Here is a 26098-nt window from a genome sequence, read left to right on the forward strand (position 1 = left end):
CCCATACCCTGGCAGCCACTAATCTGCTTTCTGTCTCTATGTATTTGCCTATTCTGGACGTTTCATATAAATGGAACTATACAATGTGTGGTCTTTTGTGACTGGCTTCTTTTACTTAGCCTAATATTCTCAAGGCTCATCCATGTAGTAGCATGCATCAGAACTTCATTCCTTTTTATGGCTGAATCATATTCCATTGTATGGGTAAGCCATATTTATTTATTTCACCAGTTGAAGGACATTTCTGTTGTTTCTGCTTTCTGGCTATTATGAATAATGCTGCTATGAACATTCATGTACAAGTTTTTGTGTGGGCATATGTTTTCATTTCTTGGGTAGATACCTAGGAGTGGAATTGCTGGACCATTTGGTAACTCCATATTTAACATTATATGGAACTGTCAAACTGTTTTCCAAAGAGGTTGTACTGTTTTATCTTCCCACAGCAATGTGTGAGGGTTCCAGTGTCTCCACATCCTTGCCAACACACGATATTATTTGTCTTTTTAATTATAGCCATCCTGATAGGGTATTTTTAAAACATTTAACAAACTCTTTTAGGATAGTTTTACATTTACCGAAAATATATAAGAATATTACAGAGAGCTCCTATATACCCTGTACCCAGTTTTTCCTATTGTTAGTATTACTATGGTACATTTATCACAACTAATGAACCAATATCGATACACTATTCATAACTAATGTCCATCTTTTCTTCAGATTTCCTTAGTTTTTACCTAAATGCCCCTTTTTTTCTCCTCCAGGATCCCATCCAGGAGACCACATCATCTTTAGTCATATCTCTTTAGGCTCCTCTTGGCTGTGACCATTTCTTAGACCTCCCTTGTTTTTGACTACCTTGACAGTTCTAAGGAGTCCGGTCAGATATTTTGTAGAATATCCTTCAATTTGAGTTTGTCTGATGCATTTTCCATAGTTATACATCATACCAAGGGTACATGCTATCAACATGATTTATCATTGATGAGGTGAACCTTGACTGCCTGGCTGAGACAGTGTTTGGCTTGTTTCTCTACTGCAACACTACTCTCTTTCTCTCTTTCCAAACTCCACTGTTTATAAGGAAGTCATTATGCACATCCTACACTTAAGGAGTGGGCAGTTATGCTCTACTGGCTTGAGAAAGTATCTACATAAATTATTTGGAATTCTTCTGTACAAGAGATTTGTGTACTCTCCTTTAATTTATTTATTCAATCATTTATTAATATCAGTATGGATTTGTTGATATTTATTTTATATTTTGAATTATAATCCAATGATAATTTTGTTGCTCATATTGTTTCAAATTTGGCCATTGGAAGCTCTTTCAGTTGGCTCCTATATCCCTTTGACATACCTCTATAATTGCAGGCAGTTTATGTTTTTATGTTTGTTCAGTTTTTTATAATTAAAAAAATTTTTATGGTGCTCCCGACTCATTTTATATTTTCCATGCTCCAGTCCTAGAGTCAGCCATTTCTCCATGGAGCCCGGATTCCTTCTATAGGAGAATGGAGGAAAATTTGGTGCTATCTACTAAATGAAATATCCACTTAACCCTCAACTCTGCAATTCTGTTAGGTATGTAGCTTAAAGAAATAATGGCATTTGTTTTGAAAGAGGTATGTGCAAGCAATTTTTTGTGTGTAAGCATTTAAAATGCAGTATTATATGTATTGATAATTCACTTAAATATTTATTGCATGCTTATTATGAGTTCAGCCTATTCTAGGCCTTGGGGATATAGCAGGGAGTCAGATAAAGTCCCTACCTTCTTCTTTTATTTTATTTTTTTTAATAAAATTATTTATTTATTTATTATTTATTTTTGGCTGTGTTGGGTCTTCATTGCTGTACGTGGGCTTTCTCTAGGTGTGGCGAGTGGGGGCTACTCTTTGTTGTGGTGTGTGAGCTTCTCATTGCGGTGGCTTCTCTTGTTGCGGAGCATGGGCTCTAGGCACACGGGCTTCAGTACTTGTGGCTCGCAGGCTCTAGAGCACAGGCTCAGTAGTTATGGTGCACAGGCTTAATTGCTCCGTGGCATGTGGGATCTTCCCAGACCAGGGCTCGAACCCGTGTCCCCTGCATTGGCAAGCAGATTCTTAACCACTGCGCCACCAGGGAAGTCCCAAAGTCCCTACCTTCTTTTTTAAAAAATTTATTTTATTTTAATTTATTTTATTTTTGGCTGCATTGGGTCTTTGTTGCCATGCGTGGGCTTTTCTCTAGTTGCGGCTAGTGGGAGCTACTCTTCATTGTGGTGTGCAGGCTTCTCATTGCGGTGGCTTCTCATGTTGCGGAGCGCGGGCTCTAGGCGTGCAGGTGTCAGTAGTTGTGGCACGTGGGCTCCAGTAGTTGTGGCATGCAGGCTCAATAGTTGTGGCTCACGGGCTCTAGAGCGCAGGCTCAGTAGTTGTGTCCTACAGGCTTAGTTGCTCTGTGGCATGTGAGATCTTCCCGGGCCAGGGATCGAACCCGTGTCCCCTGCATTGGCAGGCGGATTCTTAACCACTGCACCACCAGGGAAGCCCCTACCTTCTTGAAGCTTACTATCTACTGGGGGAAACAGACAATCAACAACAACAAAAATAAATAATTTTAACGTCAGGCAGTCCTGTCACTCAGGGTACTGGCAGAAAAGAGAGGTGCATTCAAACAGAAGGATTGATAAGCATTTAATGAAGGAGTATTTACAAAGTTGTAAACAATAGTAAGTGAAAGGACAAGAAATGATTCAGCAGCCACAGGTGGGAGGGGAATGAGAAGACATTACCATAACTTGGCCCTGAGTCAACCTGGAGAGAAGTATGGCAATAAGAGAGAGTCACCGGACAGGAGCGTCACAGCTGCTGGAAAATCACAGCAGGGAGGGAGCTGGGGAATAAATGCTACAACTCCAGTCTCTCCCACCCTCCTGTCTCTTGAGGGTATCTCTCACAGGCAAAACCAAAGGGGAAACCAGAAGGCAAGGAAGCCTATTATTGCAGATCATAAAGATCTGCTGCAGGGCACAGAGCAGGGTGGAAAGGGGGAGAGTGGATCCGGAGAGGCAAAGTGAGAATATTCAGAGCAGTAATGATAAGTGCTATGGGGAAAAGTAAAGAAGAGTAAAAGAGAGAGTGTAAAATGGTGCACTATTTTAGATAGTGTTAAGATGAGGTGGCATTTGAATAATGGCGTGAGTGAAGTGAAGGAGGTAGTCATGTGGATATCTAAGAGAAGCACATTCTAGGCAGAGGGCAAAGGTGCCAAGGCCTTGAAGTGTTATTCATACAATGAAATATTATACAACAATCAAGATGAATGAACCACAGCAACATGCAAACATACATGGGTGAATCTTAGAAAAGTAAATATGGAGGGGGAAAACTTAGGTTCCCAAAGAGTACATACAACATACAGCTGTATAAAGTTAAAATACATTATAATAAAAATTATACTTTTAAGAAAGATATATATATATCCATATATGTATGTAGATATGTACATATCTATATATGTATGTGTGTATATATATATGTGTGTGTGCATATATATGTATGACATAAAATTGTATTAAATGGAGCACCACAAAATGATGAACACAGGATTCAGGATAATGATTCTTTGCCAGGGGGTGGGGGGAGGCAGAGGAATGAGATTAGGGCCATATGGTTAGATTTAGTTATTAGGTTCATGGATACTTATTATGTTATTTAAAAAACTAATTAAAAATGAACCATACTTGTATTAATAAAGAGAATGTGCCATGAATCAAAGATTATGATTAATTTAATTCTATTCATCCAAGAACCAATGAAAAAAAATAAGACTCTGAGAAGCAAGGGACCATGCTTGGCATGCTTGTGGAATAGCAGGAAAGCCAATGTGGCTGGAGCAGAGAAAGGGAGAGTAGTAGTAGATGAGGTGGAGGGGTGGATGGGGGCCAGATTGTGTAGAGCCTTCAGGGCAGGATGAGGACCTTGGATCTTATTATAACTGAGATGGGAAGCCACTGGGGGTTTTGCGCAAGGGAGTTACATGATCTGACTTATGTTTTAAAAGGTTCATCCTACCTGCTGTGTAAAAAATAGACTGTAAGGCAGCAGGCATAAGAGTGAAAGCAAGAAGCAAAATAAGTAAAAGACGAGTTTGGTAGTCAAGGTGACAGATGATAGTGAATTTGACTAGAGTCATAGTGTTGGAGGTATGTGAGAAGCGATCAGATTTTGGATATATTTTGAAAGTAAAGGTGATAGTATTTGATGATGGACTAAATGAAGGATGTAAGAGAAAGAGAGGGCTTCAGGGATTTTTGATCCAAGAAAATAGGTGGGTGGGACTCCCATTTATTGAGATGAAGAAGATTGCATGTTGGGGAAGGGGCTGAAATCAAGGATTCTATTTTGGACATGTTTCATTTGCAGTGTCTATTATTCAAGCGGAGATGTCAACTTTGGATAGTTTGAAGTGTAGAGGAGATATCCAGGCTGGAGATTTCAAATTGGAAGTCCATGGTATATAGATGGTATGGAAAGCTATGAACCTGGCTAAGGAGAATCAGGAGAGGTTGGTGTTAAGGAAGTCAAGGTACCAAAGTGTTTCTAGAAGGAGATCATGGTCAACTCAAATACTACTGAGAGTTTGAGTAAAATGAGAACTGAGTATGATTTTTGGTTTTGGCAAGGCGGAGGTCATTATTAACCGAACTGAGTAAAGGGGTGGGGGCGGGTGGTAGATGGCATTTTAAAATACTTATTTATTTATTTATTTTGGCTGCGCCGGGACTTAGTTGCAGCACGCTGGCTTTTCGTTGTGGCATGCGAGATCTTATAAATTTATTTATTTATTTATTTTTGGCTGTGTGGGGTCTTCGTTTCTGTGCGAGGGCTTTCTCTATTTGTGGCAAGCGAGGGCCACTCTTCATCGCGGTGCGCGGGCCTCTCACTGTCGCGGCCTCTCTTGTTGCGGAGCACAGGCTCCAGACGCGCAGGCTCAGTAGTTGTGGCTCGCAGGCCCAGTTGCTCTGTGGCATGTGGGATCTTCCCAGACCAGGGCTCGAACCTGTATCCCCTGCATTGGCAGGCAGATTCTCAACCACTGCGCCACCAGGGAAGCCCGTCATGCGGGATCTTTACATGCATGCGGGGATCTAGTTCCCAGACCAGGGATCAAACCTGGGCCCCCTGCATTGGGAGCGTGGAGTCTTACCCACTGGACCACCAGGGAAGTCCCTAGATGGCGTTTTTAAAAGGAGAGACTATGGCAATACCTTACTGAGAAGGTAACATTTGAGCAAAGGTCTGAAGGAGGTGAGGGAATTGGTCATGTGGAGATCTGGGGTAGAGCTTTCCAGGTAGAAGGACCAACCAGTGCAAAGACCCTAAGATGTGGTGTGTTGGAAACTAGCAAGGCAGTCAGTGTGACTGGAGAAGAGTAAGAAAAGGGAAGGAAGAGTAGCAGAAAATGAAATTGAAGAGGTAACAGGAATCTAGACAATTAAAGACCTTGTAAGCTATTGTACAGATATCGGTTTTACTCTAGTTGAGATGGAGAGCTGTTGGAGAGGTATGAGCAGAGAAAAGACTTTACTTTGAATTTCACTTTTAATAGGAAAATCTGGCTTGTGTTGAAAACAGATTGTGGTGCGAGACAGAGGTAAAGGACCAGTTTGGGGGTTATTGAAACAATCCAGGCAGTAGATAATGATGGCTTGAACTAGGATGGTAGCTGTGAAGGTCATGAGAAGTGGTTGAATTTTTGATATATTTTGAAGAATCAATAGGACTTACCAATGACTTGGGGGTGGAGTGTGAGAGGAAGAGGAGTGAAGGAAATTCCTAAGATTTCAGGTCTGAGCACATGAAAGGATGGAGTTGTCAATAACTGACGACTGTGGATAAAATAGGTTTGGGGACAGATGAGTGTATGAGGGGACAGAATGGAGAGAGTCTAGAAGTACAGTTTTAGACATGTGTTTGAGATGCTGGTAGAAGTGGGTAGATGGGGTGGTGGGAGTCTGTGAAAGGTGTTGGGGGTTGAAGGAGAGAAATAGTCATCTAGGGGAGACTGAATGACTTATTCTGAGCTGTCCAATACTTAGCCACTAGCCACATGTGACTACTGAGTACTTGAAATGTGGTTAATATGGCTAAGGAACTGGTTTTTCAAAGTCTATCTAATTTAATTATTTAAATGTAAACATAAGTAGCCACATGTGCTAATGGCTACTGTTTTGGTGAGCACAGATTACAGAATATTTCCATCATTGCAGAGAGTTCTATTGGACAGCACTAGTCTAAGGATATATACTATAATTGCCAGGCAGCATTAAGGGCCCATTTGAGATTAGTGATCATGAATTTAAAATGAAGCTGGTTAGCATGGCTGTGTGTGTTTTGTTTTTTTTTAATTTATTTATTTTGGTTGCATTGGGTCTTTGTTGCTGCACGGTGTGTGGGCTTCTCACTGCGGTAGCTTCTAGTTGTGGCATGTGGGCTCAGTAGTTGTGGCACACAGGCTTAGTTGCTCTGGGGCATGTGGGATCTTCCCGGACCAGGGCTTGAACCCATGTCCCCTGCATTGGCAGGTGGATTCTTAACCACTGTGCCACCAGGGAAGCCCTGTGTGTGTTTTTTAAAAAAAATTTTAATTGAAGTATAGTTGATTCAGAATGTCGTGTTAGTTTCTGGTGTATAGCAAAGTGACTATATATATATATATATATTCCAGATTCTGGTACTTCATAGCTTGGTAATCTTGGGCAAGCTACTTTACCTCTTTTTTCCTCAGTTTTCTCATCTATAAAATGGAAATAATAATAGTATCTACTTCATAAAGTCACTCTGAGAATTAAATAAGTTAATACATGAAAGCACTCACAACAGTGTCTGACATAGCGTAAGTAGTCAGTAGATGCTAGCTATGATTATGGTCATTATACTTCCATGTTGTTTGAATGTTATACGATGTGGGTGTATTCATGTATTTCCGTTGAAAGAGCTGAGAGGAAGGAGCCAGTAGAGAGGGAGAGGTTGAAGGTATAGGACAGAGGTAATGACAGCTTGAGTAAGGTTACTGAGGACCTGTACATGAAAGGGATCTGGAAGATGGAGGAATTAGACCTAGCTTGGAAGAGGGCTCTCTCTCATTTTAACAGTAGAGGATGGCTCTGAATATATTCCTAGTTTAGTAGTAGTAGGTAGTAGGAAGTTGGTTTCCCATATGGAGACTTCTATCTTATCTTTAAGAGGTGAGTTATTTGGTAGATTGAAGGGGCTGTTGAGGTGTTGGAGTTTTGAGGAAAATGGGCAAACTTTGAAAGAATCACTGGGGAGAATGAGAGAGTGACCTGAAAACATGAAAGGATTTCCCCAGGAATATTGAAGGTCAATTTGAGGCTGGTGACTATGAATTCAGGGTGGTACCTGTTTATTTAACTGTGATTTTTCTCTTGCAGTGCTTAACGACTCTAGGGTGGAGAGGAAAGGCTGTGAACCAGGATCTTCAATGAATGAGTAGAGGACAGCAAAGAGGAAGTCGAGGTGTAACCAGATAGTATGAAACTTGGAGGAAGAAGAATCAGGGTTTTTTTTTTTTTTTTTTTTTTTTACCTGAGGGTGAAGGAGGAATTGTCTAGAAGTTGTAGTGTGGCTGGAAGAGAGCATCACATCACCTCCTGACTCCCTAGTACATGCAGCGTCTTGGTGCAAATCACTTTCACTTGAAAGGGCTGTAAGGGAAGCTCCAATCTCATGGGAAAGCCAGGAATATCACTGGACATTCAGGGATAAGTTGGAGGATGGGTAGGAGAGTTTGTTAATCATGGAATTGTGTTCCAGGGAGGCATAGCAGAAGCACCTGGAAATTAAGGTAGTAATGAGAGGTCAGGTGGCAGGAGAAGAAGCACAGAGGAATATGGGAATGAGGTTAGAAGAGAGGAATAACAATGACAGCAATAGTAATTTAATAATAACAATACTAATAATTTAACAACGCGTTGCCTGTATTCTCTCATTTAATCCTCATAACAACCTCATAAAGTAGAGCCTTTATTTTGCAGATGAGAAGACAGGCACACGAGTTTAAGTGACTTGCCCAAGGTCACATAATAATAGATTGAACTTGGTGCTTACATATTGGGCGATGACAAAAGAAAATAGGGATGTAAGTGAGGCACAGTGAGTTTGGCTTATCATAAATTTGTCAAGATGGTTACTTCTGACAGTCTTTTGATAAATAGGGGTCTCTCAGCTTTCTCCAAATTTAGCTGTATTTGGGACTAGAGGTTGATGATGCTGTTTGGTTGGTGTTCCTTATATTGCTCTGTATGGAAAGATCCAGGCCGTGGCCAATGCATTTTCTCACCTGTGCTCTGCACAGTGATTGGTGGTGGGGGTAGTAGTGTGATTCTTAGGTATGTCTTGACCTTGTGGGGGATATAAAGTCAGGCTGCAGGTGGCTCTGAAGTATAAGGCTGCGGGGCGGTTTGTGGGAAAAGTGACCTTAATGGAAGACTTCACAGGCTGTAGATTCTGAGAGATGAGAGACCCAGTAGGGGTCTGGCAGTGGCCCAATTCTTTCTTGCAGTGAAAGCACCTCCTCCAGTTGTTCAAAGCTATGGCCCACCTCCTAAAGAAACCATTTTTTACTGGACACTCTGAAGGGTTTTGGTACCATGCTTATTGCTCAAGGAAGCTTATGAAGAAGAAAAGGAGGCCTTACTGTAAACTTCCTTGGGCAGCATTTTAGAGTCTTATGTCAAGATGATCCTATAAAATTGTTTCAAAATTCTAAGACAGCAAATACAATCATTAAATGTTTAATGCTTATTATAGCTAGGTTACTTATTTTAGTAAACTGTATGCTAGACTTGGGTTTTTTGTGTCCTGTGCTGCATGTACATTGATGTCCCTTGTAAAATAAATTGCACAGAACATCTATGCATGAATTCTAGTATAGACAGCATATATATCTAAAACATAAAGGTCCTTTATAACTATTGCATGAATAAATGAAGTTCATTATTTCAATTTTGGAAGAGGTTTATTTTGAGGTATTTCTTCTTTTATGACATATTGTTTGTTGTAGCAGTGATTTATTTGAAGATGAGTTCTGTCAGGAGTAAACACCCAATTATAACCTTGGAAAAATAATCCTGTTTACAACACAAAACCAGAAACACATTAAAAGTGAAAAGTGGGCCCTGCTTATGTATCTGTGTAGATGGGTTATGAATAAAGGTATTCATGTACACATACAGAACTAAATATCTCCCTCGTTAATACTAATGACCTAATTTGGCATTTGTCATAATTCAGATTCAGTTTCTGTGATTATCAGAGTATATGAAAGTGGATTAAAATATGTATGCACATGTAGCTATATATCTAGTCCATGCATGTGGGATTTGTCATAATTTAGAGTATGTATAAATTTTATTTATTTATTTTTTTTGCGGTACGCGGGCCTCTCACTGTTGTGGCCTCTCCCGCTGCGGAGCACAGGTTCTGGACGCGCAGGCTCAGCGGCCATGGCTCACGGGCCCAGCCGCTCCGCGGCATGTGGGATCTTCCCGGACCGGGGCACGAACCCATGTGCCCTGCATCGGCAGGTTGACTCTCAACCACTGCGCCACCAGGGAAGCCCTATTTTTATTTTTTAAAACCTTATTATTATTATTTTTGGCCGCCCCACGCGGCATGTGGGGTCGTAGTTCCCCCACCGGAGATCAAGCTGGCACCCTCTGCAGTGGAAGCGTGGAGTCTTAACCACTGGCCCAACAGGGAAGTCCTTATGTATAATTTTTATAGAATTAAAAGTTAGCTCTTATTTCTAGCACTGCAAATACTCAGCATAATACTTTTTAATAAGTCTAAAGTTAGTAGGTTCAAGAAATTAGGAAGTTCAAGAAATTAGGAAGTCCATCTAGGTATTATTAATTTTGGAGTTCATCAAGTTAAATTTTATTTACTAGTGGAATACATTGTTATTACTAAGGTGTTATGTTTAGATTGAACACAAAATATTTATTTTCTCCTACCTCCAACCGCTTAATTATAACTGTTTATAGTTGTTATAATATATTTACTGTTACATGGCAGGCTTCCAGGGCGATGTGAGTTGCCAGTAGAGGAAAGTTCTCCTGTTTTGTAAGAAGCCTAACAGTGTAGCACTAACCACAGCTTGGGGTCTGGGCTTCAGTTTTGTATGTTCATAAACGATATTTAAATGTCACAGAGTTGACTGATGCTGGGAATGCGGATTCACGCTAAGGACGTTCTCAAGAGATTGATGTATAAACCATAATGCCAATTTATTAATTTATAAAGACAATTGTTCACGCAGATATGATTTGAAAATAGCAAGTCCTTTCCGGACAGATCTTCGTGGGAAGCTAAATTATAATCAGAAGATTGTTGCTACCATAGAATCAAGGCAAGGTGAGTTAGCAGTACAATTCAAACACATAATACCATTTGCTGTCATTGCCAAGGCCCATCTCCCCAGTATAGAGTATTTGCTCCCTGGAGAGACTGGTGTATTTGTTTTACAGATCAGTGCACACCCATCCCACAGCCTGGGTAGTGCCTGTTTAGGTTTTGCATTTTTCTATGCTTTCTTTGCTGATCAAAACCCTTGATTTGCTCTTTTTTAAAATCACGTAAGTAAAACGTGTTTCTTTAGCTGTTATCTCTTCAATCGGATTAGTCTAGTATCGATCGGCTACAGGACATTCTATCATTCAGGGAAGGTACCTCTTTATATTTATAATAGCTCAACTAATAGCCATGGGGGTGAGGCAGGGGACAGCAGCCTAGTGAATAATTCTTTGGGGGCACCTCACTGTGGCCAGTGAATATGGTTGCCAGATTAAAATACAGGACGCCCAATTCAATTCAGATAGCACGTACTTTTTTCTTTTTTTAGTATAAGTATGTCCCAAATATTGGATGAGGTATAGTTATACTAAAAAAAGTATTCATTGTTTTTCTGAAATCCAAATGTCCTGTACAGGGCGTCCTATATTTTTATTTGCTAAATTTGGCAAGCCCACGAGTACATAAACATGATGTCAAGAGGCTTGCTTGGCTTCAAGCTGGTCGGTAAGCACCAATCCATTCGGTTGTCTCAGGGAACAAAAACCATTCCCACTAAAAAATAACTGTAGGTAGCAATGAAACACGGAAGAATTTTGACCCTTTGAGGAACCCGTAGTGACGCAACGGCCTTAAATACTGCCTTGATTGATTGCCCCGCCCCCTCCATCTTCTCTTCCTGTTCTTACAATGATTGCTCTATCTCTTCTTCCTTCACAAGTCCCGCCTTTTCAGCTACCCGCTCTGGATAGGGATCGGTAAACCAAAAAGGGCCGGCAAAAGAGCCGACGATTTTAAGGAGCGGAAGTAGTCAAATTTCTCTGAGAACCGTAAAGTGCGGCTGGCTGTCTCCCTTTCCGGATAACGACAACAGCTCCGACTGTCAGTTCCGGCCTTCCTCGTGTAAGGGGATCTGCCGGACCCTTGCTAATTCAATTTTTTCCCCATTCCGGGCCCTTCCCTATCGTCGCCCCCTTCACCTTGGATCATGTTCAAGAAGTAAGGACATGCTGTGGCCTCCGTTGGCTGCTTACAAAGGGGGTGGGGGTGGGGGTGGGGAAGAGGGCGAGAGCAAAGATTCTCTTTCTCTCTCCCCCGCCCCTGCCATCCTTACTCCCTAAGGTTTTCTATAGTACTATTCTCTCAACTGGCAACTAGCAACACTTCTTTAAGCTTTTCGTCCCTAATCCTCAGTTGGGTTTGGGTCCTCCCACCCTCATTTTCTTTCTCCTTACCTCTCTTTCTCTTTTGCCCCCTTTCCTAGTCCTATCTCCGTTCCTAGGATTCTACCAATCACATCCTTGCACTGTGATTTGGGGACATATCCTCTTTAGCAGAGAGGAGAGCCCTGCACTCACTGCCTTGTGGTTACTAGTTATGAACTGAATAAGGGAAGGCTTGACTTCCTGGGTCATGGGAGTGAAGGAGTCTGGGTGACAGGAAGCTAGCGGACTGTGATACCTATTGCCTAGCTGCCAGATGAACCTTGTCTTGAAAATAGCGTGACTGCCCCATAGGCTATTCAGTGTGAGGAAGACAAAAATTCTTTGGAACCTACCTAGTGGGTTTGCCTTCCAGATTTGGTAGACGCAAAAAGCAAAGGGGGATCATGGGCAAAGGGAGGTGGGTTTTGTGCAGGACATTTTGAGCAAAAATAAATAGGGATGTTAAATACCGTCGTCATCATCACTTAAAAAAGAATCTCAGCAGATTACATAGCCTAGGAGGGGCCGATTTTCACTGTTATATTTGGGTTGGTCTTTTGTATATCAACGCTTGAGGGTATTTTCATTTTGTTTTGTTTTGCTTTTGTTTTTTTACACAGGTTCTGTTATAGGTGGGAATCTGTTTTTTCCTGGGTAGAGTTGAGTAAGATTTTCCAGGAGAGGCATTTGTGTAGCTAATTACAGATTATAATGTGAAATATGCCTCATATCCTTCTCCCCTCGCCCCCCCCCGCCCAGCTAATTGTGACTTTATGACAGTTTATTTTAATATTGTATTAAGACTTTGGTTTTGTGCTGGACACAATAAAAGGGAAATGGTATTTAAAAAAACAATTTATTTCATAATTATTTTAGACGTCTAAATATTTGCTTGGAAATAGATGACTAATTAAAACAATACCTTTAGCTATTCTGATATGTCTTCTTGGAAATGCCTTTTTTTTTCCTTGCAAAAATCATTTGGCAGATTTGATGAAAAAGAAAATGTGTCCAACTGCATCCAGTTGAAAACCTCAGTTATAAAGGGTATTAAGAACCAATTGTTAGAACAATTTCCAGGTATTGAACCATGGCTTAATCAAATCATGCCTAAGAAAGATCCTGTCAAAATAGTGCGATGGTAAGTCTTTATTTTTTTCTATGTAAAGTTCAGAGAAACTGAATATTGAATGATTAGATTGCACTCATAATAAATGTAATTATCGTCACATTAACTATTTATCTACTCTAAATGAGTAACTCTAAAACTTATCAATATTTGTATTTTCAAGTGTTTTTCTATGTTTGTGAAAATGTGGCTTTCTGTACTGATTGTTTTATTAAAGAGTTAATTAAATGTTTTTATTCAGAGTTGGATTTATTTCAGTTTGTGCTTTAGAGATTTGTTTTATTAATTATCTGAAAAGGAATTTAAAATAATAAAATGTGAAATAAAATTGTAGCAGGTCATATTTTTCCTTTTTCTCTACTGGACTGGTATGAGTTAAAAAAAATGTTTTTTTTGCCCTGGATCTTTATTGAAATTTTTTTTAAAGCTTACTGTATCTCTGTATATGCATGCTTCATATTATACATTATTTAAAGGATGTTTGGCACATTCATTTTTGAAAGAAAATATCTAACTTGGTACTTTGTGACATTTGTCTTACAGCCATGAACATATAGAGATCCTTACAGTAAATGGAGAGTTACTGTTTTTTAGACAAAGAGAAGGGCCTTTTTATCCAACCCTAAGATTACTTCACAAATGTAAGTCTTGTTAGAAAATATGTATTTGGGCATATGGAAAGACACAAAAGGAGTTGAAAGTGACTTCTGGTAGTTAACTTATTAGTACTAGGCTATATGGAATATAAAACTAAAAAGATTTCCCCCCTCCCCATCTTGTGGTAAATCTGAAAAATGCAAATTCTCTCATTATGCATTCCAGAAAGCCCAAGAAAGAGCATTCATTCATTCATTACTTAATTCAAAAACTATTTTTTAAACTTACTCTGTGCCAGGCACTGAGCTAGGTAATGAGAATGTGATAGGAAGCAAAGATAGATATGGTCCCTGTCCCTAGGAAGCTAACAGTCTAGTTGGGAGAATAGACAACAATTAGATAATTACACGAATATATATTCACAAACTGTAATAAGTGCTGTGAGCATTTTCTTTTACATTTGTATCCAGATTTGCCTCATAGAGGTAAGTCTGTATAAGGGAAAGCATGGAATCCCAGTTATTGTTAGTTGAGTGCCAAGGTCAGGTGTTAAGAAACAAAATAATGTTTATTATGTACCCACATTTGCATGTTGTTAGATTGATTACATTACAAAAGAAAACCCAAAGGAAGATGCTATCCCAGTGTACAAGAGTTTTTCAACTGCAAAGTAAAATTTCTGCTTTTCAAGCCAGTATGTGTCTGGCATGTGTGCTTATTTATGGTGAAGCATTGTGTCTGAATTGTCAAATGGTAGAGGAAAAAAATATGTGTGTATAAATAGAAAGAGATAAAGCAAATATAGCAAAGTGCTAATGAACGATTGTTGAAACTAAGTGGATGGTATCCAGGTGCTCATTGAACTATTCTTCCAGTTTTTCTATATGTTAAGCATTTTCACAATAAGTTGGAAGAAAAAGATGTTCCTGTTTAATAATATTTTGCTGGGAACCAACCTTTTAGAACATCTTAAAGTTATTCTTGTGCAAGAAGCAGGATGATATGGTGGTTAAAAGTGTGAACTTGGAGTTAGGCAGGTCTGGGCTCAATTCCCAGTGCATGTCACTTTTGTCAAGTCACTTAAGCTTTGTTTCCTTATCTTTAAAAGTGGAAGCAATTTTATGTTACATCTCCCAGGGTTGTGAGGATTAAATAAGATAGTAACACACATGTAATGCACCTAACACAATGCCTGGAACATAGTAAGTGCTCAATATATAATAGCCATTATTATGATGTAGTAATTGTTCAGTAAATGTCCATCCACTACTACTACTTGTCATCATCCCCATGATCAGGATCATCATTATCATTATTATTAAAGGACAGATATTAATGAGGATGGAGATCTAGAAAACAAATTATGGCTTCTGAGTAGTAAACACATTCATTCAGCTTCCTTTTTTTCAGTAAGATGTTTAATTTGGAGCTGTGTTTAAATTAATTTCTAGTCTTGGTAGGAAAAAGACTTATTTGTTCTCTGACTAGTGGGAGAGCTAGTGGTAAGACATTAAAATGAATACATTTTACCAATTATTGTTATTATTCCTGGAGAGCCCTGAGAGGCCTAAAAAGTTTTTCCCATAGATATTGTTTTAAATCCTTTGGGGATCCTTTAGTTTTTAGGTTATGAATTATTAATAGACACACATACACACACACAAATTTTTTTAAGATTACAGAAGGAGTATGTGTTCATTCTAGAGATTTGTAAAATACGGAAGTAAAATCACTTGTATTCCCATGACCTAGAGGTAACCATGGTTAGTATATCAGTGTACTTCCATCCCATTATTTCCTGTATTGTGTGTGTGTCTGTGTGTTATGTGTAAATGCATATTTTTTTCCTTTTTAAATTGGGCTCTCTGTTAAATAGTTTTTGTTTTTTAATTAATAGACTTTCTTTTTTAGAGCAGTTTTAGATTTACAGAAAAAATGAACAAAGTACAGAGAGTTCCCATATACTTCCTTCCCATCCTTCTTTTCTTATTAATATACTGCATTGCCGTGCTTCAATCGATGAACCAATATTGATACATTATTATAATTAACGAAAGTCCATAGTTTACATTAGGGTTCATTCTTTGTGTTGTACGGTCTGTGGTTTTTGTCGATTGCATATATCATGTATGCACTGTTACAGTATCTTACAGAATAGTTTCACTGCCCTAAAAATTCCCTGTGCTCTACCTATTCATCCTTCCCACCTCCCCGTCTCTTCCAACCCCTAGCAACCACTGGTCTTTCTGGCAGTTTTTTTTTTTTTTTTGCGGTAAGCGGGCCTCTCACTGTTGTGGCCTCTCCGGTTGCGGAGCAACAGGCTCCGGACGCGCAGGCTCAGCGGCCATGGCTCACGGGCCCAGCCACTCCGCGGCACGTGGGATCCTCCCGGACCGGGGCACGAACCCGTGTCCCCTGCATCGGCAGGTGGACTCTTCAACCACTGCGCCACCAGGGAAGCCCCATTTCTGGCAGTTTTTATTCTGCTTTTTTCACTTATCATATATTTTGAATATTTCCCAGGGTATTCTCCAAAAACATGGTCCTATTATATAGGTATTATAGACATACTTTAAGTCATTTATCTCTTACTTTATTGCTGGACATTTAGGTTGATTCCAGTTTATTTCTAATATAAATATTAGTGCTATAATGAATATCTTTCTATCTAAATATATTGTACATCTCTCATTTTTTTCTTAGGATAAAGTCCTAGAAGTAGAATTACTGAGTCAGAGTTTGAACCTTTTCGAGGCTGTTGATACATGTTGCCAGGTAGTCCTAAAGAAAGCTTGTACCCGTTTATAAGTCTTCTAGCCGTATATGGGAATGTCAGTTTTCCTATACTCTTGCTAGCACTGGGAAATACTTTTCTTAAAAATATATACCAATTTGATAAGTGAAGGAGGGTGTTTCAGTTTTATTTTGCATGTGTCACAGAATACTGTAATTTGGGGAAATATTTGTTCATGTCCTTTGCCTTTTTCTGTTGAGTCATTAGTCTTACTAATTTATGTAATGCATTTCTTTTCTTCTAGATCCTTTTATCCTGCCACACCAGCAGGTTGATAAAGGAGCCATCAAATTTGTACTCAGTGGAGCAAATATCATGTGTCCAGGCTTAACTTCTCCTGGAGCTAAACTTTACCCTGCTGCAGTAGATACGATTGTTGTATCCTTCCCAGGCTGTAACTGTTGAAAAATGTGTTCATTGTATTCTTGTTATTGCTGAAAGATCTGTCATCCCGGAGAACATTAGATGTACTTTTTTGGAGGTTACTCTTACTGTTGTCTCATGCCTTTCTGGCTACGTTTGAAGATGTGGGAAGCAACATTATTTCTTGAGACTAAATTCTGTCCCATCTTAGAGATTAAATGAGAACAAGTAACAAAAGAGTCCCAGCTGCATTTCAGCTCAGTTAGAGACCAGTGTTATCAGACTCAGGACACAGTATAAAACTCTTAATTATTAATAGAGAGGTTGTATATGATATGATTGGATCACTTATTTGGACATCATCTTGCTACTTTTATGTTTGAATTACCCCAGATACCCTGGAGTAAAAGCACTCAAAAGGGAAAAGAACTTAAGCACCAGGTGGAATGTTAGAAGTGAGTAGTGGGAACCATTGGCAATCCCAGTGGTTTTATTTTGAAGTTCCAATGAACTTTTATTCTAAAGTTCATTTTTTTTCTTTTTTTTTTTTTTTGTGCTACGTGGGCCTCTCACTGTTGTGGCCTCTCCCGTTGAGGAGCACAGGCTCTGGATGCACAGGCTCAGCGGCCATGGCTCACGGGCCCAGCCGCTCAGCGGCATGTGGGATCTTCTCGGACCGGGGCTCGAACCCGTGTCCCCTGCATCGGCAGGCGGACTGTCAACCACTGCGCCACCAGGGAAGCCCCCTAAAGTTCATTTTTAAGTTGGTTGTTTGGGCCTCAGAACATGTTTTCTCAAAGAGAAATGATAAAGTCCCAGATAGTCCTTAAGAATCTATTCAACTCATGATGGAGCTGAATAATTCTGCATTATTTCCATTTCTACAGTGCTGTTTCAGCTATATTCCAGATTAGTTTTTTATCACCTAGTCTGGACAGGAGGACATCTTCTCCTCTGTCATAGATGAAGTGGCCATTTGCCTCAGGTTGAGAAAAGGAACCATACTTGGTGGGAATGGGGAAATCACTGGAGCGGAAAGGCCATTAGAGTGGGTTTAAGAGTGTGTCCTGTGCTCAAAAGGAGGGTGTTCTCTCTTGTGGCAGTTATATCTAAGGGGTAGTATAAGTTGTATCAATATATTTATATCTTAGGAACAGCTTGTGTTGATATAGATACTGGTCACATAATAGGTGATCAAATATTTGTGGAACATTGAATGAATGAATGACTTGAAAACCAAGGGAGAAAAGTATTCTGTGAGGACAGGTTACCCTTTTATGTTTATGATTTTTCTGTTTTTAAAGTTTATAGTTCTGGGGTTTCCCCTAAATGGAAAATTTTCCTAGTACTTAGCCTTTACTTTTAAAATAATTTTTATTTTGAAATAATTATAGACTTTGGGAAAGTTGCAAAACTAGTACAGAGAGGGGCTGTGTACCCTTGAACCTTTACTTTTTAAAATATGTACTGCAGTGTTTAACATTCTAGACACTTCAAATGATAACCAAGAACATTCTGGTTGTTCTGGATAGATTGCAACTTACATTGGACTCTTAAAGATTGATTGGGGATATAATTATTGTTTTAATGTATCCTTTATATAAAACCACCATTTAGTGATTAAAGCACTAGAACAATTGATATTTATTTCCATTTTTAATATTTATATGCAAGAAATTTTGTCTCCTTTTTTGCATGACTTCTTTTTCTTCTTTTGTTGGCATTGGGTTATGGTATTATTAACATTTGACTTAAAAACAGAGAATGATTATTAGATTCATTCATTTAGCATGTATTGAGTATTTGCAATCTGCCCATAAATTTTGCTAGGTCCCTGCCCTCAAGGAGTTAATGGACTAGGCGAAGGTGCAAGTTGGGTTCACAGTGGCTTAAGTAGTAATGTGACACCCCCTCTCCAAGGCATTTTGATAGATAAATAGTTTTCTTAGCTGTGTGTTTTCAGGCAATCATGGCAGAAGGAAAACAGCATGCTCTGTGTGTTGGAGTCATGAAGATGTCTGCAGAAGATATGTAAGTCTCCTGTTAGGCCTCCTTAGCTTTTAAGATATAGGTAACCTATGCAGGAAGAATCAGAATTACAGGTGAAATTTGCTCTCATTCATACCATATCTTATAAATATTTAAGCACAGAAGCCTCATTTCTGATTTTTCCTAACACTTAGGAAGCCATTGAAACCTATTTTGTCTCTGGGATTGCATTCTTCCTTTAGCATTCTGAAAAGAACCTGTGTGCCAACACAGCTGTATTATATGTATGTGTGTGGTATTTTAGGAATTTTTTTTATTTAGTATGATTTAGATTAGGTGTGGGGAAAGATATTTTACTGCTAGTTTTTAAAAACGGTGACATAATTTAGTACCACACAGTATTTATCTTATATTTTAAAATGGTGGTATAAAATATTAAGGAAATATTAAAGATATATTACCAAAATATAGTCAATATACTTAAAAACGTTGGAACTCATGACCAAAATATTCCTATTAATTTTGTTTCAGGGTTAATTATAACACTTTGATGTTCTCCTGGTTTGGTGACATCATTACTCTGTTTCTGTGGACCCACTAGTTAGATCACTAGAATCGCTTTAAGACATGAACTGCAGCAGAGTAATGTAGTTTAATGTAGATGATAATGTTAGTGTAATATAAATAAATTCCCTACATGTGGCTCAATAATTTCAAGATAGCAATGCACCCTGAATTATATTTACCATGAGTAAGCCTATAAAAATACTTAACAATATGTTTATGTGCTTTATTCCTTCTGCAGTGAGAAAGTCAACAAAGGAATTGGCATTGAAAATATCCATTATTTAAATGATGGGCTGTGGCATATGAAGACATATAAATGAGCCTCAGAAGGAATGCACTTGGGCTAAAAATGGATATTGTGTTGTATCTGTGTTTGTGTCTATGTGTGACAACATGAAGACAATACCTCTGTGGTTATGCTGAATAAATTCAACAGATGCTAAAATTCTGTTAGCTTCAAAAATTATTTTATTTTTTCTTAAACTCAAGTTAAATTTGGGTTACAAACTTGGACATTAAAAGGTGTCTGGTAAGTAACCAAACTCAGACAACTTAATGTCCTTTCTCAGGCTAATGATGTAAGATGAAGGGCAAGATTTGGTAAATGAACTTGCTAGTATATGGCTGACCCCCCCAGAGAATCTGACTACTTAATGGGGCTGGAAGCTAGACTGGGATTTTTATCCCATTACCCCAGGGCACCTAGAAGTTCCCCTTCTCTTTTGTATGTGTTTTTTGTTTGCTGTTGCTGTTTTTAAACTTTTCATTATGGAAAATTTTGAGCGTATAGAAAAGTATGGGTAGCATAGTATAATGGACCTTTTCTGTATCCATCACCCAGCTTCAATTCGTGGCCAATATTATTTCATCTCTATCTCACTCCTTCCCACCCCACTCTCTGATTATTTTGAAGCAAATCTCAGATATATCATTTTATCCAGTTTCTTTAATATGTCTTTGAAATATGTATTTTTTAAAAAAACCCATAATATCATTATCACACCTAAAAATTTTAGCTATTTCTTTTTAAAAATATATATATTCATTTTTTATTTTTGGCTGCATTGGGTCTTAGTTGTGGCACACGGGATCTTCGTTGTGGCACGTGGGCTTCTCTCTAGTTGTGGCTTGCGTGCTCAGTAGTTGCGGCATGCGGGCTTAGTTGCTCCGCAGCATGTGGTATCTTAGTTCCCGACCAGGGATCGAACCCATGTTCTGCATTGGAAGGCAGATTCTTAACCACTGGACCACCAGGGAAGTCTCAGCTATTTCTTAATAAGGTTAAATATCTGAACTGTGTTCAATTATGTGACAGATGGACCCAATTGTTTCTCTTTTTATTTTTTTAACCATTGGTTTGCTTGAAATTGGTATCCGACAAGGTCCATATATTGCATTTGGTTGTTATTTGTCTGTTTTAATCTCTAAGTTCCCCGTCCGTTTTCCCTTTAAATTAATTATGTAAGAAATCTAGTTGTTTTGTCATATAGCGTTTCTTCCCACATTCTGGATTTTGTTGATTGTATCACTGTAAAGTAATTTAACTTGTTTTTGTACTCCCTGTATAGCCTGTAAACAGATCGGCTTGATCAGATTCCAGTTCAATTTATTTAATGCCCTCTCTTGAATCATACTACACAGATGCCCAGAACTTCCAGATTTGAGTCCCCACTGTATTCCCCAAAGAATGCGTATCTCCTATCATAAGTGGCATATGAAGACCATGGACCTACTTCAGTGAGAACAGTAAGCTGTTTTGAGAATTAAACAACAGTTATGAATTTATACAGTGATAACAGGTCTTTCTTCCTAATAACATTGCTGTTATATTGGGTTGGCCAAAAAGTTTGTTTGGAAAAAAGTTTGTTGTTCAGAAAAACCCGAACGAACTTTTTGGCCAACCCAATACTGTGTTTCAGCCATCTTCATTTGGTTGTTTACAAATATATGACATGTGATTTTATTTTTCAGATGGATACAGACATTTACAAGATTGTGGTGACCTGTGTTACGGTTATAAGTTGGTGAGAAAGGTGAGGGTGGATAGTAAAAAGAGAGACACCATTTGGCTGGCTGTTGCAGCTGGGCCTCCCAAGATATAACATGGGTGAAGGGTATAGATCCAGGGTCTGACTCAGATTGAGAAACTATTTTCCAGTAACAAAACCTATAAGACTTGGAGATTCCCACGTTAGAATGTAAATGTATTAATTTATAGTGGTAAGTCTGCTTAGGGTAAACAATTAGTAAACAGGAAGTTTCTTGGTGAAGATGGATAAGAGTAAAGGAAGGTTGATAATTTGGGGGAGTATTTCATCTGGGCCAGGGTAAGGCTTGGAGAATTTTTCCTGCTTCATCATTAATTAGAATGCTTATGTCTGCCAAAATCTTTCTTTCCTAGCCTGTAGAGGTGCCCTGATAACTTTTCTTCCTATAACCTTTTTTAGTTCTATGTAGAATATTTTTCTTTGTTATGACAGTTATATTCTACAGCTTACTATATTTTTATATTTTATTATTTATTCCTGGTGGATAAAAGTGTAAATAATCTCATCAGTAGCACAATTATAAATGATCTTTCAGGGTAGGTTTCTTCAACAGATAGTCTCATTTTATGCTGATTTACTAGTTTCAAATTCAGATGTTTCCCCATTTGGGGGAGAGGCAGCCTATTCGAGGTCTATAGCTCCTTATATGCTTAAAAAGAAAATAAGTCATTTATGTCAAAACCAAACTTTGAACCTTATTTTTGGTACTAAGATAATGTTAATTGACCAAGATTGCCTATGGAGTGTTAGCAATGAAAAACAAAGCACACACATATATTAGAGAAGTTTTAATTGTGTGGTTTCAGAAATAATTTATCCATGTTTCTAACCACTGTTATGGTGGGTGTGGGGAACACTTTTAAAATATTCAACATCATCTGTGCTTGTTTTCCTACTATGTTCAGGTACATTGACTTTGTTGCCTTGGTAATATGGACTAAATATGTATATTTCCTGCTCCCCCTGTGTCTGAGGCCTCAGGTTATAGAGTTAATCCGGGGTGTCACTCCATAGGTTGGAGCCCAGTCTGTTTCTAAACATTAGGTCATGCAAGGAAGCCAATTCAAAGAGGTTTAACTATCAGCCTCTTTATGCACTATGCTTAAAGGCAACTTAGTTTTCCCATATTCCTGAGAGTAGGAATACAGGGAGAGCCTGTTTTTCTCACAGGCAATGTGTCTTCAGTTCATTTTTAGTTAGGGTGTCAAGCTTGACACATTTTGTGTCAAGCCAACCTACAACCTAGTCATTTTTGTGCATCTGACACACTTTTCCTCAGCCGAGGTCAGTTCAACTCAATGGACATTTATTGAATATCCACTAGGTTCTAGGCATGTGGCACAAAGATGAATAATAGACAAGTGGCCCTTATCCTTAAGGAGCTTCCAGTCTAGTGAGTAAATTTACGTTTAAAAAAATCTGGGTAATGGTGACAGCCCAATAGCAACTTATAAAGCCAGTAGGAAGTTACTAATACATTTCCAATTTCAGTCATTAAAATTTGCAAATTATACATGAACCAGATATAAAAATATTCCTAGATTATATCCAATGTGAGGTTAAAAAAAATCCAGATGTCTTGGAGTTGCAACAATTCAGCATTCCAACTCAGATTGTTGTCCCATTGTGTGGTAATATAAAGGCCTGATAAACCCTCTTCTAGCAGACTATTATAGTGGTTTGGTGGTGTTCTGTTGGCAGCTGCATTTTTCCTTTTTTTAATGTTCTGGACCCAAAACAAGCAGCTGGATTTATCCAAAGGACAGCTATGAACATTTCTAATTTGAGGGATTTGATAATCCCCAAACATAAAGTCATATGGCATTTGTCAAATAATGATTATATCCAGCCAAGTTCCCCCTGCATGTAGAAATCCACTACCGAGGATACAATATTTCTAAGCATAGTACTTCAGAAGATACAAGAATGGCAAATGACTAAATTTATAGATGTATTTCATTATAGTAAATATTTCACTCTTTTGTTCATGAGAATATTAATAATGTAGCAATTATATATTAATGGGAATATGAAATGAATGTATGCCCAAACAAAATGTAGTAAATATTTAACTTTGTTTATCTAGGTTCCCTAATTTATTTTTAAATTTATTTATTTATTTTGGCTACGTTGGGTCTTCGTTGCTGTGCGTGGGTTTTCTCTAGTTGCGGCGAGCAGGGGCTACTCTTCATTGCAGTGCGTGGGCTTCTCATTGCGGTGGCTTCTCTTGTTGCGGAGCACGGGCTCTAGAGTGCAGGCTCAGTAGTTGTGGCGCACGGGCTTAGCTGCTCCGTGGCATGTGAGATCTTCCCGGACAAGGAATTGAACCTGTGTCCCCAGCATTGGCAGGCGGATTCTTAACCACTGCGCCACCAGGGAAGTCCCTTCATACCAATGTTTTAACAAATTTTTAGTTTTTCATGATCTGAAAGATTTGGTTTGTACTTGTTAGTCTGGACACTGTTCTCATCAGTTCTAATGCTGCCCCATTCAGAATTCATTTTTTAAAGCCAAAATTCACTGTTCACTTAAACATCTGGATTAAATTGGGCAGGGTGAGGAGGATGGGAGGAGAGTCCTTTTTGCCCTGTAGGCTCTGGACAGCTTTCTTAGAGAGCTAACTTATCCAGGATTAGGAAAAAGAATGCTTTTGTGAGACTGAGATCTTTCTAAAGTTTGCTTGTGTAAACATTTTGGATTTAAGAAAGTTCAACCTGGGAATTCCTTGGTGGTCCAGTGGTTAGGACTCCGTGCTTCCATTGCAGGGGGCACGGGTTCGATCCCTGGTCGGAGAACTAAGATCCTGCAAAAAGTTCGACCTGAATTGTATCTGAATATAGAGTAGAAACAGCTTCATTTGGTGGGATAACAGCAGTCTCTAACCCATCAAATTAATCTCTATCTCCTAAATCGCTTTCAAAAATGCACATGACTGGAAGATATTTTTCACTGGCAATCCTTTATTGTTTTTAAAAAAGTAGGGGTTAAAATACAGTAAAAACTTGGAAACTTACACTGCACTTATTTTGTGCTTTACAAGATAAAAATTTTATATTTTGTAAAATGTTTTGAAAGGAGTCCACAAAGTAATTCTGCTTTCTTGCTCCCAAATGCAGAGGTCTGAAAGAAGGCACATGGCCTCGTGAGCTTCTGGGTGTTGTCAAATCCAATTCTCTCTCAAGTACCGAATGCCCAGATGCATTTACTGGGGATGCAAGAGTGTCACTTAAGCAGTGGTTTTTGTCAATATAAATAGAAGCATCTTGATTAAAGTGTTAGGAGATAGAAACCATACTGATTTGGGCCATTTTGGCTCCAATAATGTCTAATTTACTGTGAAGGGGGAATATGTTCTAAGTTAATGTTCTTAAAAGCAACTTCCAAATTTCTCCTTAAAAAATATTTACTTTATTAAAAAGCTGCTTGAGGAAGAGCTGTTTTATTGCATGGCACAGATTCAATGTACAGATGTTATCTTAGAACTATTAATTAAGGAGTTCCCTTGTGACTTTGAATATTCAATACCAGCTGTTATTCACATCAATATTTTAATATTTTACCAGAAAGATACTTAATAAAAGGATTGATACATATTTAACTGTGTAAAGTGCTAGTTAAACTTGTTCAAATGGGTCAGAGGGAAAGGGAAACAAATAACATTCCTATACGCACAAGCTCTACTTATATATCTTGCTTAATCTTTATGACTATTCCATGAGGTAGATTTTAATTCTCATTTGATAAGTGAGGAAGCTAAGGCTCCAGAAGGGTTATATAACTTTCCTGAAGATACACTGCTAATAAATGGCAGAGTTGGGATTTGAACCTAAGTGTCCCTGATTGCAAAGCCTGGTTTTTTTTATTTTTACATTATCATATATTTTTTATTTTAAAAAATCTAATATTTTAATATTAAAATAAAATTTAAACACAGCATCCTTTTCTCACCATTAAAAGTAGGATAATTCTAGACAATTTTTCTGAAATCTATAAATGTGCTTATACAAATGCATTAAAAGCTAAGTATCTCAACATCTGTAAGGCCTTTAGCAAATAAGTATCAACCTTCAGGAAGATGAGAGGCCACCTGAAAATGCACCAAAATTTCAAAATTAAGCTTTTAATTTATTGATAATAAAGCTAAGTATCACTGATATGCAAGTAAACAGTTTTTAGAACAAGCTGGAATTTTTCTAAAATTTAACCATGGTTGAATAAAATAGCAAGAACTAAAAAAAAAAATGTCATGAAGAACCTAGGGGTAAGACACGAATAAAGACACAGACCTACTAGAGCATGGACTTGAGGATATGGGGAGGGGGAAGGGTAAGCTGTGACAAAGTGAGAGAGTGGCATGGACATATATACACTACCAAATGTAAAATAGATAGCTGTGGGAAGCAGCCGCGTAGCACAGGGAGATCAGCTCAGGGAGATCAGCTCGGTGCTTTGTGACCACCTAGAGGGGTGGGATAGGGAGGGTGGGAGGGAGGGAGACGCAAGATGGAAGAGATATGGGAACATATGTATATGTATAACTGATTCACTTTGTTATAAAGCAGAAACTAACACACCATTGTAAAGCAATTATACTCCAATAAAGATGTAAAAAAAAATAGCAAGAACTTCAGGCAAGATGGTATGTAAATATGAAAAAATACATAAAACACTTGGAATTAATTCAGAACTTGTAAAAATACTTGAGTGGTAAAGTGTTAAAACAGTCAAGAGAAATATTCTTTGACAAAGAGATTACATGCTAGAAGAGACATTTTCTACCTTCCATTCATACTTCACGTATAAAGAATTTACACTCAGAATTT

At 38.4% G+C, this 26098-nt stretch overlaps 1 protein-coding gene across 3 annotated transcripts; it reads left to right on the plus strand.

Moving 5' to 3' along the window:
- The first annotated feature begins 11277 nt into the window (after window positions 1-11277).
- Window positions 11278-25024, plus strand: MCTS1 (MCTS1 re-initiation and release factor). 3 transcript variants are annotated; one of them, XM_079911093.1, is made up of 7 exons: window positions 11278-11582; window positions 12777-12929; window positions 13461-13558; window positions 16553-16686; window positions 18635-18702; window positions 19466-20973; window positions 21199-25024. In XM_079911093.1, the coding sequence occupies exons 1-6, from the start codon at window positions 11572-11574 to the stop codon at window positions 19545-19547; spliced, it is 546 nt and encodes a 181-aa protein (XP_079767219.1). In that variant the 5' UTR covers window positions 11278-11571; the 3' UTR covers window positions 19548-20973; window positions 21199-25024. The 3 variants fall into 3 exon arrangements, with proteins under 3 accessions (XP_079767219.1, XP_079767220.1, XP_079767218.1); XM_079911094.1 differs by lacking the exon at window positions 11278-11582 and adding an exon at window positions 11598-12144; XM_079911092.1 differs by lacking the exon at window positions 11278-11582 and adding an exon at window positions 12164-12206.
- Window positions 25025-26098: the final 1074 nt, after the last annotated feature.

Source organism: Stenella coeruleoalba (genome assembly GCF_951394435.1).
Source record: "Stenella coeruleoalba genome assembly, chromosome: X".
Classification (NCBI taxonomy): domain Eukaryota; kingdom Metazoa; phylum Chordata; class Mammalia; order Artiodactyla; family Delphinidae; genus Stenella; species Stenella coeruleoalba.